The sequence below is a fragment of the Botryllus schlosseri genome, chromosome 3, assembly GCF_051294905.1.
Source record: "Botryllus schlosseri isolate E-star chromosome 3, Bs_hap1, whole genome shotgun sequence".
NCBI classification, from domain to species: Eukaryota; Metazoa; Chordata; class Ascidiacea; order Stolidobranchia; family Styelidae; genus Botryllus; species Botryllus schlosseri.
This window is the reverse complement of record NC_137238.1, coordinates 12,215,696-12,232,265: the sequence shown is the minus strand read 5'-3', so window position 1 is coordinate 12,232,265 and position 16,570 is coordinate 12,215,696. Positions and strand designations below refer to the sequence as shown.

At 39.6% G+C, this 16,570-nt stretch overlaps 1 protein-coding gene and 1 long non-coding RNA gene across 5 annotated transcripts in view; both read left to right on the top strand.

The window, feature by feature from the left end:
* The window catches only part of LOC145434897 (sushi, von Willebrand factor type A, EGF and pentraxin domain-containing protein 1-like), a 221,150-nt gene extending 214,204 nt beyond the window's left edge, over positions 1-6,946 (top strand). For all 3 annotated transcript variants that reach the window (XM_080312126.1, XM_080312125.1, XM_080312124.1), the window contains exons 120-124: positions 465-625; positions 1,526-1,671; positions 4,326-4,467; positions 5,049-5,240; positions 6,679-6,946. In XM_080312126.1, the coding sequence (XP_080168252.1) occupies positions 465-625; positions 1,526-1,671; positions 4,326-4,467; positions 5,049-5,240; positions 6,679-6,797 (760 nt within the window). In that variant the 3' untranslated portion in view covers positions 6,798-6,946. The remainder of the gene's footprint in view (positions 1-464; positions 626-1,525; positions 1,672-4,325; positions 4,468-5,048; positions 5,241-6,678) is intronic.
* A 2,239-nt stretch (positions 6,947-9,185) lies between these two features.
* On the top strand, positions 9,186-16,038 carry LOC145435794 (uncharacterized). 2 transcript variants are annotated; one of them, XR_013914025.1, is made up of 4 exons: positions 9,569-9,988; positions 11,737-11,853; positions 11,921-12,033; positions 15,854-16,038. It is a non-coding gene; the product is annotated as an uncharacterized LOC145435794 (long non-coding RNA). The 2 variants fall into 2 exon arrangements; XR_013914024.1 differs by lacking the exons at positions 11,737-11,853; positions 11,921-12,033 and adding an exon at positions 13,493-13,654 and having other exon boundaries at positions 9,186-9,988.
* The last annotated feature ends 532 nt before the right edge of the window (positions 16,039-16,570 follow it).

Here is a 16,570-nt window from a genome sequence, read left to right as displayed (position 1 = left end):
ACAACTCTGCTTGGTGATATCGAATGCTTGGCATTCATAATATATTAATTGTGCTCCCTTTTGCAGTTTCTGGTCGCATTCCAAGTAACAGTGCTGATAGACGAAATACCAAATGTGTGGTAACTTCGCCGTTCAATGGAATGAAGTGTTGATCATTGCCGTCCTATTCTCGAGTCATGACTCGAGTTATTACAACCCTGATACAAATACAATGTCAATATGAAGGTGTCATTGTATTATTGAATTATTACCGAGTTTACAATTTTAATTCTCAATTTCTTCCGTGCTTCAGATTTTTTTACTTCCAAGTCCGCGTCTGATTTGCGAATTCAATCTTTATTCAACAATGCATTTTGCATTACCTATATCTGTGATTGAAGCAGCAATAAAACTTCATGCTACTCAAAATCATATGTCAAACAGTAAAAACTCAAGTTCAACTATTAATCTGCACCGTATTTCAGGGCCTGTCTAGCAAACGGCTCATGGTCGGGCCAAGAGCCGGTTTGCGAGAGAAGTTGCGGCCCCCACCCTGCAGTGGAAAGAGGAGTTGTTGAACCCGAAAATGCGATGTATGTCGGTGACAGGGTAACGGTTACGTGTGAAGAGGGAAATGGACTGCATGGTAGGTAGTTGTTTTTCATTGCATGGTGGCAGACGATAATTACCGGGCGCAGTGCTCCGTAACGGCGAATCGCGTTGTAAATACTCGATATGTATGTGATATGCGATGTATGATGCGATGATTTACGTGATGTTATTGATGTGTAATCTGAGTCCGGAACGTTCTGATCTAAACATGTTCAGGTATATTACTTTGACGTAACAATCGACAGCCTGTCTTGTAGACACAGACACATCGACACGACGACGTAGCCTTTATTGAACCAGATATAAATTCGAATGTACGGTATCTCATTCGTACATTTAAATGAATTTCTTAACACCTGCATAAATGTTCAATGCAAAATGAGAGTGCCGGTATAATAGTGTGGCAATCGTTATCAATATTTTCTCACGTGAAGCATGAACCTGCCTGGTTAGGTGTGTTAAAAAACTTTTTATTCCAAACCTTGCTTGCTAGGCTATTAAATAGTCAGGTTGCCAAAACAAACGATGCACACTAAATTTGAATCCCTTCCAACCAGTAATCGCGAAGCTCTTACAGTTTTTAAATTTGATATAAAATGCTAAAAACAATTTTTCAAATTTTGCTGGCTACCCCGGGAAAATCGATTTATAAAAATTTGAATCAATTCCAACCGATAGAAGCGAAGTTATAGTAGGTATAAATTTTTGATTTGAAAAAATAACATTGACTGGATAATCCCAGAGTTATCAATGAAAAACTCAGATAACTTCGCTTCTACAGGTTGGAATTGAGTCAAACTTGTTTTGCATCGTTTTTCTAGATTTAACTCTTCCAAGAATCTTGTTATTGAAATAAATATGTCGTTTCGTTATTTATTCACGATTAAAATTTGAAATGATCCCTGACTTGAATGCGGCATGTTGTGTGTTTTAGGTGACCCTGTGCGTGTGTGTCGCGAAGATGGTGAGTGGGAGGGCGTGGAACCATTCTGCGCTCCGTTTCAAGTGAAAAGTCTCTTTGCTGAAATCAAGCCTGTCTACTCTTGCGCACCTCCTGAGCTGCACAGCACCAAAGTTAAAGTATGGATAAGTACTTTTCCTTGGATGAAAATCGCAATGAAATGGCCATATAAACAACGGGAATATTGAACCCTGGATTCTCATGTCAACGTGCATGAAGCACACTGTCAATAATTCGACGGAAAATCGATTCATTTACCAGATTTCCAACATGCATGCCTGTGAATTCGGCACTTGTCCGCTTCATTTACATGCGCATTCCAACTGTGGTAGTGTTTATTCTTTACCTTCAACTATGCACTCTATCGTTTATACCTATTGCTGACTTTTTTATATTTTATTACACTTATGTTCAGCGCCCTAATGTGGGTATGATATATTGCTACATTCGACTCTCTATAAATTATTCTATTATTAATAATTTTATTTTTATTTGGCACTTTGTGTCCCCAATTTTTAATTCACACATACCTCCAACCCTAACCCCTAATCTAGATAAAATAATTCAGTGGTTATCAACCTTTTAGACCTCGCGGACCGCTAAAACTTCAAAGCCAATTTTGCGTTCCGGCGAACCTTCAAACATCATAATTAACCCCAAATTTCCCTACGATAGATGAATGCATCTCAAATTTAGTATTAAAAACTTCATTGAAAGCTGTGTTTTTGATAAGATATATTTATACGTGGTCCTGTTTAAGTTTCCACAATCCGAAGCTTGCAAAATCCTGTTGAAAACAACCAATTTGATTGTGATAGTTTGGTATAATGTAACAGAAGAGCGACTTTGCTGTTTGCTATAGCCTCTAATACAGGTGTCGCCAACTCAAAACGGGTCCTTGCCCACTTTTGAAATGTACCAGAGGCCGCGGGTCGCATGAATTCAATATCGGGATAAAATAAGACAAACAGTTTACCAACCACGTTTTTAACCCTCTACCCTCATTTAACCCTTCACAGCGCTGTGCTTTCGAACATGGGCGACCGGCATAGTGTGGTTACCACTAAGGAAATAATATTTTATCGAAGAAATACAAATACAATAAAAACAAACCGGATAATCACTTTCATTCTATTTTGGACTATGAGCTGTGCACGATACCTGATAACAATTTTCATCGACCAAGGAATCAATATTGGGGTTAAATAGCAGGGTTGTAATGACTCGAGTCATGACTCGACTCGAGTCCGACTCGAGTCACGATTTTCGGATGACTCGACTCGACTCGAGTCATTTTCTCAAAATACGGAAATGACTCGACTCGACTCGAGTCAATCTGTGTATTGACTCGACTTGGACTCGAGTCATTGCGCATGACTCGAAGCAAGTCATTGACTCGAGATTCAAACGGCCAAGACCGATATTTTATTGTAATTTCGAAGCCAACACACTATTGGGATTTCGTTTGTTGGTACTGGTGCTTGAAAATGCGACCAGGAACTGCTAAAAGTGAGGAAAATTGATATATTATAAATGCGAACCATTCAATATCACCAAACAGGGTTAAAAAGTGGGTTTAGGAAGACTTTAACCGGAAACTGAGCAGTCAACACAATGACTTGGACTCGGACTCGAGTCATAATTCCATGACTCGGACTCGATCCTCTATTCGCTGACTTGGACTCGGACTTGACTCGGTGGGAATTGAAAATGACTCGACTTGACTCGAGTCAAAAATATAAAAGTGAGATTGACTTGTGACTCGGAGCCTTGTGACTTGGTTACAACCCTGTTAAATAGACTGGGTACTTGCTGGAAAACTATGTCGTCGTAAAGCTTGATCATGCGGGGAAGCCACGGGCATTTTCCTAAGCCTTTCGGCCTTAGCAATGTGTGGGTCATTCCACGTCCAGGTAATATGCCCATCCATATCACCCAATTCTTCCTCCACGGAATGCTATTACTATCAGCTAGCGAGGAATAGTTATGTTGGGCACTGGAGAATATCTTATTTTGAAAAACAACAACAGTATTGTTAACAGCATTCCAAAATGCGCTTTATTATGCGTTCTTCCGATGTCTAAAATCAGGTCGCGGGTCGCAGAATAGGACCTCGCTGGCTTCGTGTTGGTGACCCCTGCTTTAATACAAGTGTCGCTAAACTGCGCTGTCAGAATTTAACCAAGTTCGTTCAAAATCTCCGTAGCTTTACAACACTTGCAGCAGAGTGAAGTATGCATAAAGTAGACCAGAAACTTGCTCTAACGCCATCATGCTGTAAAATACGTTCCTAACTTCTTAATCAATTAAAAATTTGATGGTATATTTCTATATTTATTGAACTGGCACGAAACTTGCCACGGATTGGCACCGGTCCGCGTACTGGCTGCTGAGAACTGCTGGATTAACATCAACATACCAATTGCTGAGTACCGAAAAGATCAAGTGCCAATTTAACATACCAGATTCATCAAGTGGCGCATCTCACACAGAATTGATAGATTTGATTGATACATGGCTTTCATAATAACAACATTTCTTACATTCATATTGCCAAATTCATCAAGTACCGTATTAACTGGTAACCTCCACCAGCATCTGTCTGGTACAAAATTCTGCTTTGACACCCATCGTAGATTTGACATTAGTGTCTTCCGTATTTTTCTGGCCTACAGGTAATATATCTGTCGTAATTTTTCACGACATTATTTCATTTGAACGTGTCCAATTCGGGAACCAGAAGGTTCCAATAAAATGCCGATTTCTGTCGCAGCTTGTCGACGGACAAGACATAAAAGATCATTACGACGACGGAGAGGTTCTCGAATACTGCTGCGCATCTGGTTATATACCGGTCGCGAACTTGCTGATTCAATGTCAAGCAGGCGAATGGACTGGCGTTCCACAGTGTGTTGGTTAGTATGGATTCTGTTTCACCGCTGGTGTGTTGCTGACTAGAGATGAGCACAACGATTGTAGTGCGCGCATCGGATTCGAGTATCAATTTTAACGAAAATATACGCCTTCATCAGTTTATTTAAAAAAAAAAAATAATACACCATAAGATTGCGACATAATGAAAAGATAGGAGGGTGCCGAAACGACTTGGAGTAGTCTTTTAATCAGACACCCACCTTACCTACTGCATGTAAATAAGAGGCATGCACACTGGATTTAAGAAAGGATAACATGAAAAGGACTTGACAAAAGGAATGCTACATGTTTCGGTAGGCGAGGTCGATCAGTCACATTGTGGTCCGGTAATCTTGAGGTCTGACTAGTATTGACGCGTTCGGTAATATTTTATCAATGAGAATATAGATCTGATGCTTCACTTTCAATGATGGAGTCTCGTAATCTCGATTAGCCGTATCTCAAAGTCAAAAACACAGTTGCATAAGGCTACAAATATTCATGGTGTGACATTTCTCGTAATGATCACAACGCTCTATGTTGCAGTTATACCGTGATCCATCTGATAACCTTTATTTTACAGTGCGGTGTCTGTACAAATGTCACAACAACGGCCGCTGCACAGCCAATAGACGGTGCACTTGCAGCTACGGCTGGGAAGGGGCCAGGTGTCAGAAGCCGGTGTGTGCGTCGCGGTGTCTGAACGGCGGATACTGCACCGGGCCTAATTTGTGCTCGTGCAAGAAGGGATGGACGGGAACCAGATGCGAGACACGTGAGATTGGATATCAATGTGTTGTTTTAGATACTTGTGTGTTGTTGCTGTCATTGTATGATTTAAGGGGACTAGCAGTATCAATTTCGTTGGAAATAACATCATGGTATCTCTATTCTTACTTCATGCCCTTATTTTATTGGAAAATTAGAAAGAATTGCAAAATTTCAATCTTATTCGGCTTACCGTTGGTATTTTATGATCATGTGGAATGGGGTGATAACCTGTTGAAGTGCTGGTCCCCTCAGAAACTATTTTGTGTATGCCGACTGACGTCCTCTTCCGCTAATGCCAATGACATACGCAGTGTATACCACGAAAGAAGATCACATGATATCATATAACGATCAAATATAAGATACACTCAGGTCACAAAGTCGGTTACGTGATGATACAAATTCAGCGATACGATTATCGATAAACAATGTTCTTTCCAATTCTCTACTAGTTGCTGACGATTACCCCTGACGAGTGTCAGCCGATAATAATCGGGTTTATTTCAATATGAATAAACTAATAAATTCAACCACGTATGATACTACGTTGAAATACTCCAGTGTGTTTAACGACCAAAATACACAATTTTATGCCCATACACGATAATACGACAACACGTTTTATTGATGCTTGTACGTTTGCGGTCGATAAGCTCAGTAGACATATGACCAGACCATGTCGCACTTGAACAAGTGGGTTTAAGTTAGGGCTGGGGTTGCATTTGGGTTAGGGATGAAATCCAAACAATCCAATTTATGTTGAGGAAATAATTTTTGGTGTCTTGCCAATATTTTAAAATTTGCAGCGGAATATGATGTGAAAATGCGATATGTCGTAATATAGTTGCATATTATGACCCCAAGCTTATTTAAAACGTCAGTCCAGGCAAGTAAGTGTTCTGGGTGGATTTCGATAGACTGAATTCCGATCCTCTACACTACATCTCCCTCCTATATACAGAGGTGGTCGGTAACGAAGTACTCCTACTTTTTCGGAATGCTCAAATATTTGTGGGCTACTTTCGCTTCTTACTCAAGAGTTTGTATATATAAGTTAGCGAAATGGTCTCATTATCACAGTAACAGTATATATTTACAAAAATCATATCGCGTCATTATTCATGTAGTGTTAGTCGCGAATATGTATCCTGCAATATTGAAAATATCCACATTTAATCGACCTCTAAAATTATGCGGCTCCTCTATTAACTACATTTTGATAGTACGCTACTTAAGAACTATTGATATCTTCATATTGTACTTCCAAGTGAAATTGTTTTGACATGTCTTTAAAACTGATACTTTTACGTGCAATTCAGTATACATTTACGACGCTTCTTCTACTTCAGCACCAGCGTCTATTACTTTGACCTGACCGCCTCTGCACTTTGCAGATTGTTCGGCAGATTCACTATTCACACACTCTACCCTATATTTCACAGCTGTATGTTCCAAACCGTGTCAAAACGGAGGACGATGCACTGCTCCAGATGAATGCTATTGCCCTTACGGTTACGGCGGGGTGGACTGCACCGAATCGTCCTTCTTCAACATTTGGTAGCGCGTCAAAGGCTGAGATCTGTATACCATACATTCCGATATGAACCAGTTATATTGTTCGTTTTGTACTTGATCCTTTCCCGATTTCGGACGGACCGACTCGACTACGATTCTTGCCAGTTTTTATTTTGAATATAATCACGCAGAACATTTTGTTGTTTTCAATTGTGAGTCGTATAGTAAGGCGACGGTGGTGGTCGCTGTGCTATTCCTGTTGTAGGGAAATTTTTAGATGTGGAAGCGAGATAAAGGCTAATTTGGTAGATACTGTCTGAGATATTGTATCGACAAACTCAGTTAGTTCCCAGTACAAAACACGGTACCATTACGAATTATGCCTGACGATCGTTGCTTTGTATGTGGAACTTGCATCCAGAGAGGCTGAAGATACTGTTTGCAGTGAATACAATGGAAATAACTGCTGTTAAATTGCAATAAAACTTATGGCATAGTACATGAATGCCCTGCAAAGCAATTCTCCACATCAAATGTGCAATCAATCTTCACGTCTTTCATTTCCTCTAGTGTGTTGAGTCGCAAACACCGAAACCAGCTTTCACTTTCAAAACTGAAGCTATGACAATAGTTCTGGTCTACAAAGATTTTGCGCCAAAACCTTTGACGTGGGCCAATTTTCAGCGGCTGAATCCGATCACGTGAGATATTCTATTGCTATTGAATTTGCCCAATTTCATAAATTGACCAAATTTCGAGTTTTGTTAGTCACATTACGTTGGAAGTACAACAGCAACAGGTCAAATATTGTTTTCGAAATCACCTACGTCTACGATGAAACCTGCAAATTGTTTGCAAAGTACCAAACGTAAGAATAGAATTTTAGGGATACCATATTTTGAGATCTGGGAAAGAGGACACTTTTCAAAATTTCTGAAAGTTCAAGTACCGGAGAAGAAACCTGGTGATTTTGAAATTTTTTTCGGCCGACAGTAGGCTACTGTGTTGACAAAATAAAAAAGTCATCACCTCGGCTGGACTCCCGAATTACCAGTTTTTTACGATATTACGTAGTGTTGACTAAAATAAATTTTAATTAAGGTCATCACTTTGACTCAACTCACGATTTACTCGATTTTTAACGACATTCTTGCGCTTGGTGCGTCGTAGTCGACTTTATGATCGCATTTTAACTCGTTTTCTAACAAAAAGAGTGCAAATTCTTAAAAAGGTGGACATTAATGCAAAAATTAATTAAATACGTATCAATTATAGGAAACAGCCAGAAATGGGCATTGGTAAATTTCTAGTGATTGTTTCAAGTAATTCGAAGGATTTGCGTTTGCGTTTTGTATGGCAGTTTTGAATATTAAAAAACCATTACATTTTCATGGTGGTCTTAATATTTTTCTATCCCCTGTAAGCGGTCGACGTGATCAGCGTTACTGCTCAATTGGAGCAAGTAATACTTTCATTTCTACTCAAATACAAGTAGAAGTTGTGATTTCTCGGACATGTCAAAACTACTTCAAGAGGAAGACGAAAAAGAAAGTTATGAGAAGTACCAAAGTCAGTATATGTCCAAGTATACTTGGTCGGCTTGAGGGAGTCACATACTTTTAGCTGTTACTCGGAGGTGGCTACATACGAAATCTCAAGATTTATCGTCTCGCCTAGCGCGATATGACTATAAAGTAGTAATAAAAATACTTAATTAGAAGTAGCGACGAAAAAATCTACTCAAGTACGATTAGAAGTACTTCTTTCATAAGCAACCTAAAACTACTTCAAGTGGAAGGAGAATTGACTGACTTTAAATCTACTCAAGTAAGTAAGTAGTTGTGAAAACGATCGTAATTCGTTCGCATGGATTGTCAAAAGGTGCAAATGGAGCTATGTGAAAGGTGCCGAGCTAGATTCACATTGATGCATACCAGGAGGTGTCCAATGTTCGACATCATAAGCATCCGTCCGCATCATTGGATGCAAATGATAGTATTGCAATGGAAATGCGATTCTAATCCTCTGTGTACTAGAACTACACGTTTTAGAAAATATAATGGTATGGCGCACTCCCCCATATTATAAAGCCCGTAGTTTAGTCGCAGAGCAATAGGGAGAAGTTGTTTAGGATACGGTGTAAACACTTTCCGCGATTAGTAAACGTTATTAGAATAATGCCATGTTGTGTAGCTTCATTTCCGGAAATTAAAGTCATTACTACACTTGCTTTTATACTTCAACATGTATGTTATCCAGACAAAACTGATATTAATTAGAACTCAAAGTATATGAAAGTGAAATATGAATACTACTTCTGAAACGGAAATGTATTTCATGTCTTCAGTCAGAAAATTTCAAAGATGGTATGCTAAAACAGCTCTAAAACTAAAAAAAGTCAGAGTCCACTTTTCCAGATTAGGACACGCCCCAGCAAACACAGAACCGTAAAAAAACCTTTCGGGATGGTTTCGAATGGTTATTTTAGGGTTTCGATTTTTATGTTTCAGAGGTATGTTTAAAAAACGTAGGAAAAATGATCTTGAGGATCAAATTATTCTGTATGAATTCGAATTTGGTGGTAAGTATTCTGATGTGGGAAGCTATTTGGAACCTGTAGATACCGTTGCGTTTTGATAGAGTGCTGCCATCAGTATAAATTCGTGTTACTTGGTCGAAAACCTTATTTTCTGATTTACCGTCATCATTATATACAGCCTATATTCATTGTCTCGTGAGTCTCGTCTGTTTCGCTAGCTGAGCATGAATTCCAGTTTTATTCCGAGTAAATATAACTAAATAAGTCGAATGGGTGGACTTAACTGTACGTGGTTATCCGAGCGTGACTTCTAGATTATTCTGGAAATTTGAACCGCGCTTCGCGCTTCGTTCGCGGGATGACTGTTTCGGAATGTGGTTGTAGTTGTGTATGTTAAATTCTGGAAGCTGGAATTGCGACTGGTACCGGATGTGGGTAAAAACTAGGTGTACGGTACATAGTTGAGCGAGTAATATGCTATTTTGAAGGAATACCCTGTAGTTTATGACTCCGAGAGCTGTTTGACTTGCTGCAAACAGTTCGAAAATTACGTCTATTTCGGTGGCTGTAATAATAATAATACAAGCATTTTCAGCTATTTATAACATTATAATGTAGCATGTTATCAGGGACAATCACCGTACCGGACTGCATACTATATGGGTTGCTCAATGGCTTGGTCGTCTGCAGTTATCCACGTAAGTTTCTAAAACTATGCTTACATGAGTCATTTTCGTATCATATTATGATAACATACCGTAACATGTAGGAGATTATATGACACGGCCTACTGGGTATAATCTTAGCGCTGGCGACCAGCTGTACCAACTACTTTTTCACTGATTCCTAAAATACTAATTAAAATCTCGTCCGGGCACTGAAACCCCCTAAAATCTCCCACAAAGTTGGAAATTTTCATTTTACTGAACAATAGGGGCGCCCGAGCTGAATGCCGATTAACATTTGGTACGCACGGTACCGATTGTGACGCCATGCCATTGAGCGTCTCGGCGAAGTCAAGCCGTGCTCCCGGTGAGGCCGTGACCCTCTGAGTATGTTGCTAGAGATTGATGTGATGCCAATATACGTCCTATTCGAGTAGTTTTAGTATTTCGCGTCGTAGCGCATTTACAAATATGAGAATACAAATGATAGCACTGAAGCCAACGCATATTGTAGAATTTACTATCAACATCAACGTGTAGGAAGCTAGCTGGCCTATTTACAAAACAATTATATAGTTCCATTCGGGTCTTGATGGTTCCTAAATTTTATTTGAATTGGCAATATTGGAACGTAGTTTAAGGTGTTGCAACCAATGTTCCCTGTAAGCTGCTCAAGTGTGCAATTGCGACATGCTGACACCGTATCTGGGCACAGAAAATTTAAGCTGCGCACAAAACATCAAAGTGATGACCTTTTTTTAGTCGCTACGCACTGTTGTCCAAGTTGAGTGCGTGCAGACTCTTGAAAAATTGGAGGGAACATTGGTTGCAGCTACTTTGAGTTGGTTGCATCGCATCAATCGCTGTAAACGCGAATACGTCCTAAAATGCAAGTAGCCTACTTTCATATTTTTTGTCGCACATATAAAAATTTGGACAAATAGAAATGAGAACACACCAGTTATTCTCTGCGATTAACCGACTGATTAAAAAAACGGCTCATTCTCATAATTCATTCAGCTAAGTCCTAAACGGCATCCCAACCAAACCAAAAATGGCATAAACAGTGGTGTGTGATCTAAGTGGTTTTTGGCCGCCATGTTTTGATCGGCGTCGCAGATATCGCAAATGTATGATTTCAAACTGCCGAACATCCCAATTATAGGTACAATTTATCTATCTATGATGCACTATAAACACTGTTTCGTTAATTAGCCTGTTATGCGCAGAGAACACCTAGTGTGTTATCGCACTGGTGTCTCATTCACATTAGAACTATGTTATAATATTGTCAGTTCCGATGAAATTTATGACCCACAAAGAGCCGAATGGATTCATCTGCTACGTGCAAGGAAGTACGCATCTATATCGAATTCCGCAGTGATATGCGTAGGTAGGCTGCATTTGTATAATCAAAATTCGTGGATGCGCGATGATGCGAAATGCAAAAACTACTCGACGTATTCGGGTCACATTGAATTATATGTCGCAAAATACTCTGACAATCATGGGGAACACAGCTCGACTTTGCCGAGACGCTTGTTGGCGTCACAGTCGAAAAGAGACTTTGTTCGACTATTGTCTACGGGCGATACAATTGTTAGAAACAATGTAAATTCGGACATTGAGGGTTATTTTCGGGGGGTTCCAGTGGCCGGACCAAATTTTAATTTATATTTTCGAAATCAATGTGACAGTAGCTTTCGATTGAGACCGGTTAAACAAAATTTTGAGCTCGAGTTGCCAGCGCTAAGATTACCACCTACTGCTTTCGATTTCAGAAACAGCAGCACTGATTTTTTTCGGAAGAGCAAGCAGATGCGTAAGAGCTGGCAAAATTGGTAAACTTCTTGACCGGAAAGTGAATTAAACTGTTCTACAAAAAGATTGTACCGCAGGTATGAGGCTGAATATTTCTAATACTTCTGAGACTTATGGCTAGCAAAACATGATATACAATTGCAGTTTAAAGTTCATCCAACGCAGAAGCAACTTCCCACTTGGCAGACCGGACTGTCACAATATCACACTGAGACGATCGCAAAAGTGGATTTACATACTTTCGTAGTATTCCCTCGGTATGTCTAGAATTTTTAACCGGACTGACTTTGATAATTATAATGATATCAAAAACTCAATCTCAAACCAAGTATCAATGTTTGATTCGTGGATGTGAAGCAATAACTGCAACTGCTGTACCCAGAATCCCTCAATAGGGTTCTTTAGAGTAATGAGGTATCTTCAGTAACTTGAGACTATATTTTCATGCTTTGCGGGGATAGTTATGTGCACTAGATTCATTTTAATATTCTGAAAACAATGTGGGGGTCGAATATCCGCATTTTAGTTTCATGACCAAAAGTATTTAAGAACCCCTGTAGATACGATACCGCCATATTGTATATTTTGACTCGCGTCAAGTCAGGTTAATCGATTTTCGAAGGTGACTCGAGTCGAATCACTCGATTTTTGTATGTGACTCGAGTTGAGTCAAAATTCAAGTCAAGGTGCCTTTTCGTCGTATGAGGCATGATTATGTCATTGCATTTTGCTAGCTGTCTGAAACAGATTGAGCGGTAATTGACTCTGAGCCAATGAACGAATATAGAGTTAAATATACGCGTAAGAAGACGCTGTATCGCTCACATATACGCAGAACTGTTAAACTGCGTAAGTAATTGCACAGCCTCAGTTTATAGAACTTCTAGAACTGGTAACTTTACCAGCCAAAATAGAGAATAGAGAAATAAATTGATAAGATGCAATACATTACCCTTTTACAAACAGATATGATACACCATCCGTTAGTACAACGACGAAGCCGTTTCTGCTAGTGTGGAATAGTGTTGTTGCACACAGGCGAATAGCTTATTTTGAAAAAAAACAATAATTTGAAACTGACATCAATTTCAGCATTCAACCGTCAGCCACGTGTTGCACATCTATCCGTAGATTAGTTATCAATACCTATATCTATAGCTACTGTTCGGTCAACTGGAAAGTTACACAGCACATTGCATTGAAATAGCAGTGACGTAACGTTAGCAGTCTTCTCACAACTTTTCTGCAATCCTAGTTAAAACTCCAGACTCAAAGCAAGAGGGTTGGATGCATGATTATGCATTTTTGTTTTACTTCTAATCCAATTCCTGGTTTTCCTGTAAAGGCGACTGTAGGCCTATTGTGTGAAACAAGCCAAGCTTGCTGTACGGTACAGACATTTGCTATTCTCATGTCCTTAATAAGAATGGACCATGATTTGGAACTTGATGCGATGTCCGAGTTTTCTCGAATTTAGTCATTTTAATCTAATTTGTATACAAACTGTAGCTATAATTCTAATTTAAATCCAATTTGCAGACAACTGCTGTGTAGCTATAATCCTTATTCTACTCTGATTCGGAAATATATCTAACTGTAATTCCAATCTAATCAGGAAAAGCTAAAATATTTCTAATTGTCCAAGTCTTTTTGTGAAGTCCTTGTCGGGTATGATCGTTGCACTTGAATAATTCTGTTTGTATATTATGATTTCAGATAGCTGGATTCAGCTCAGTTGGAGGCGACACAAATGGCCAATCTGTCAGATCCATCATGAAAAAGGTCGCTACTACCCGTGTGTGGAGCAGTTACAGCCGTGTTGGAAAATCTGAGAAGGAGGCTTTTAACAAGCTCGCGTTGTACAAGATCATATATATAGTGAGCAACATTTATGTTTACCTTCGAACCTATCTATATGTGTTCAGTAGCCTACCTTACACCCCATGTAAATGTTGAGCTAGCTCAGTGGTTCTCGAACTTTTTTGACAAGCTACCTTGACAATAGCTAAAATTTTCCCCACCACCCCTTTATCGTCATATCAAAAATATTAAAACGAGCAGCCAGAATATTAGCGACCCCAACACATTGTTTGACGGCATGCAGGGTATTCTGGCTACACTATGTTGCCAGCCTGAACTATCGCGTCTCCAGCAGGACTGTCGTGTGTGCGCAGCGTGTGCGAATGTTAGCCTGACCGCGGACTTTAGGCTGTTGATGACTAAAATATCAGTTCCGACATGTTGGCGTAGCCAGGAGCCATCTTGGTATATGACCATAAAGTAGAATATCTCGTAAAGGATTTATTTGTCTTGATATTTTTTTAGCGCTGCGCTCGATTTATTGCCAATCGATTTCTTGCTTTTAGTATTGGTGTCTCCTCCTGAAACGTCTTATTTACGGAATTGATATTAGCTATATTGGCAATTATGCGAGAACGTGTCGTCCGACATACGACTTCGCGTCTGCACTCGCGAAAAGATCGTCGGCGATGAAACCTTTGCACAAAGTGATAGACGCACTTTCACTGAACTCTTCGATATTGATACGTCCAAGCGTTGATTAATCATGTCCTGGCCAAATGAGCCCAGCAGTTTACAGCGTCGACCCACAATATATGCAACTAACAATGTTGTATTGACCTAATTCTTTCATTAACTTTAATAATATTTTCGCGCTTTGCGCGACTAGGACATGTTTTCATGACATAATTGTTAACAATTTTGATGTGTGGTAATATGAGTCCTTTTTTACCGTTACCTATAATCCGGTTCGTTCCTATCGAACGACTAAAAAAGCACATCAACATTCAAGTGGCCCACGCAATGGTTTGGAAATCTCATGTGGCCCGTTGGCCGAAAAGGTTGGCCACCCCTGATGTACGGTATCAATAAATTTTTGTCAATCATTATTCAATCGATTAACCAATTCAGTGTCATGGTTCAGTTATTCAAATGTAATACGATGTAATGTTAGTCAACAGAATGTTATGTAATTTAACATTGCAAGTCTATTATGGTTAGTGCAGGGGCAGCCAATCGTTTTCAAAAGTCTATTATGGTTTGTGCAGGGGTGGCCAACCTTTTCAAATTTTTTCAAAGTTCACGAAACAATTAAGTCAATGAAATAATGTTAGTTGCATATATTGTGGGCCGTCGCTGTATACCGCTGGGCTTATTTGACCAGGACATGATTAATCAACGCTTGGACATATCAATATCGAAGAGTTCAGTGAAAGCGCGTCTATCACTTTGTGCAAAGGTTTCATCGCAGATGATCTCTTCGCGAGTGCAGGCGCGAAGTCGGATGTCGGACGACACGTTCTCGCATTCCATTTTGCTGGGTAAAAGACGGATTAATCGGTCATTTATCTTCAATCAAATAATATAAAGTTAAATATAAATGCAAAAGGCGTTTTATCACTCACACGTAGAACTGCTAATAGCATATGTGAGTAACTTTATAGCTACACGCTACGTTCTATTATCGGCCGAAATAGAGGATCGAATACGAAGCCTCGAGAAGTTGCAATAAATTGATAAGGGACAATATACTACCCTTCCGTGAGAATAGGGACGCATAGACAATATTCGTTCGATTTAAATTATACAGGAGAGTTGGTAAAAGATAGCACCGCGCAATTTAACCACTGTGCTGTCTGAGAAACAATGATACCTTGCTAACAGAATAAACTACTACGACGACGACAACGCAAGCATAAGCTGTGACCGTTTCGTTTGCGGTCAATTAAATTATGATGTAACAACAGGATCAGTGAAAGGTGCGATCAGTGAATGGCTGTTTGGTGTTTGCTCTCACAAGTGATACCGGCATATCGCAAAAAATCCGAACGTACATAAGATATAGGGTGATTTAATTGACACCGTTTACTTGATTACTTGAAATTGACTCGTGAATTTTACTCCGAGTCACGAGTCAATCCATATATCTCGAGCGCCGAGTCGAGTCAAGTCATTTTTGCAAAGTGACTCGAGTCATCCCAACACTGCGTAGTACTAAGAGCTATCTAAACAGGATCGAGCATGTCTTTAACATTCAATGTTGTTGTTTCTCTGTAGGGTTCTATGGGGAAAAAGGCAGAAAGCAGCGTCTTATCCTCGTCATCAGAAGATGAAGAAGACACATAATCAGTTGGCTTGATTATTTTTTCATTCGCTTCTTTGACATCGTTTCGTTCTGAATTATTTTCTTTGAGTTTCGTTGACTCTGTTTTCTGTATGAATTATAAGTTCATCAAAGGCAATGTGTACTGTGATACGTGTATGTGTCCGCAGCCACCCTCAGGTATGCCTAAATATGGGAATACAGGGATGTTAGTATCTCAGGATGTTTTTCTGACCATCGATTGTACGTTCTAAAGCATTGTAGATACACAGTTTTATCTACGTTTTATTAACGATCCCGATTTGCGTGAAGAACGCGTTAAATTGAGTCGACACAAAAACCGACTTTAAACTATCCTGCTAGTCTTCAATATGAACCAAATAAAAATGTTTTTTTAACCTCAATGGGCTGTTTCGTGTTTGCTGGGGCCATGGACTATGGGCGAAGAGAGGCAATGCGGTGTGAACGGAACCCCGGCAATCCGCTACCTGAATTATATTCACCGATTTTTCGTGAAATCATACAGGCTATTCCGTATCTACAGAGCGCGAAGCGCAACGAAAATTCTGGGCTTTACTCAACTTTAATGAAAATTAAATGTTGATACTCCGTGCAAACAGCCCCCAAATTCCGCAGGCTATCTTCCTGATTAGAGGATTAAACTACTTCTA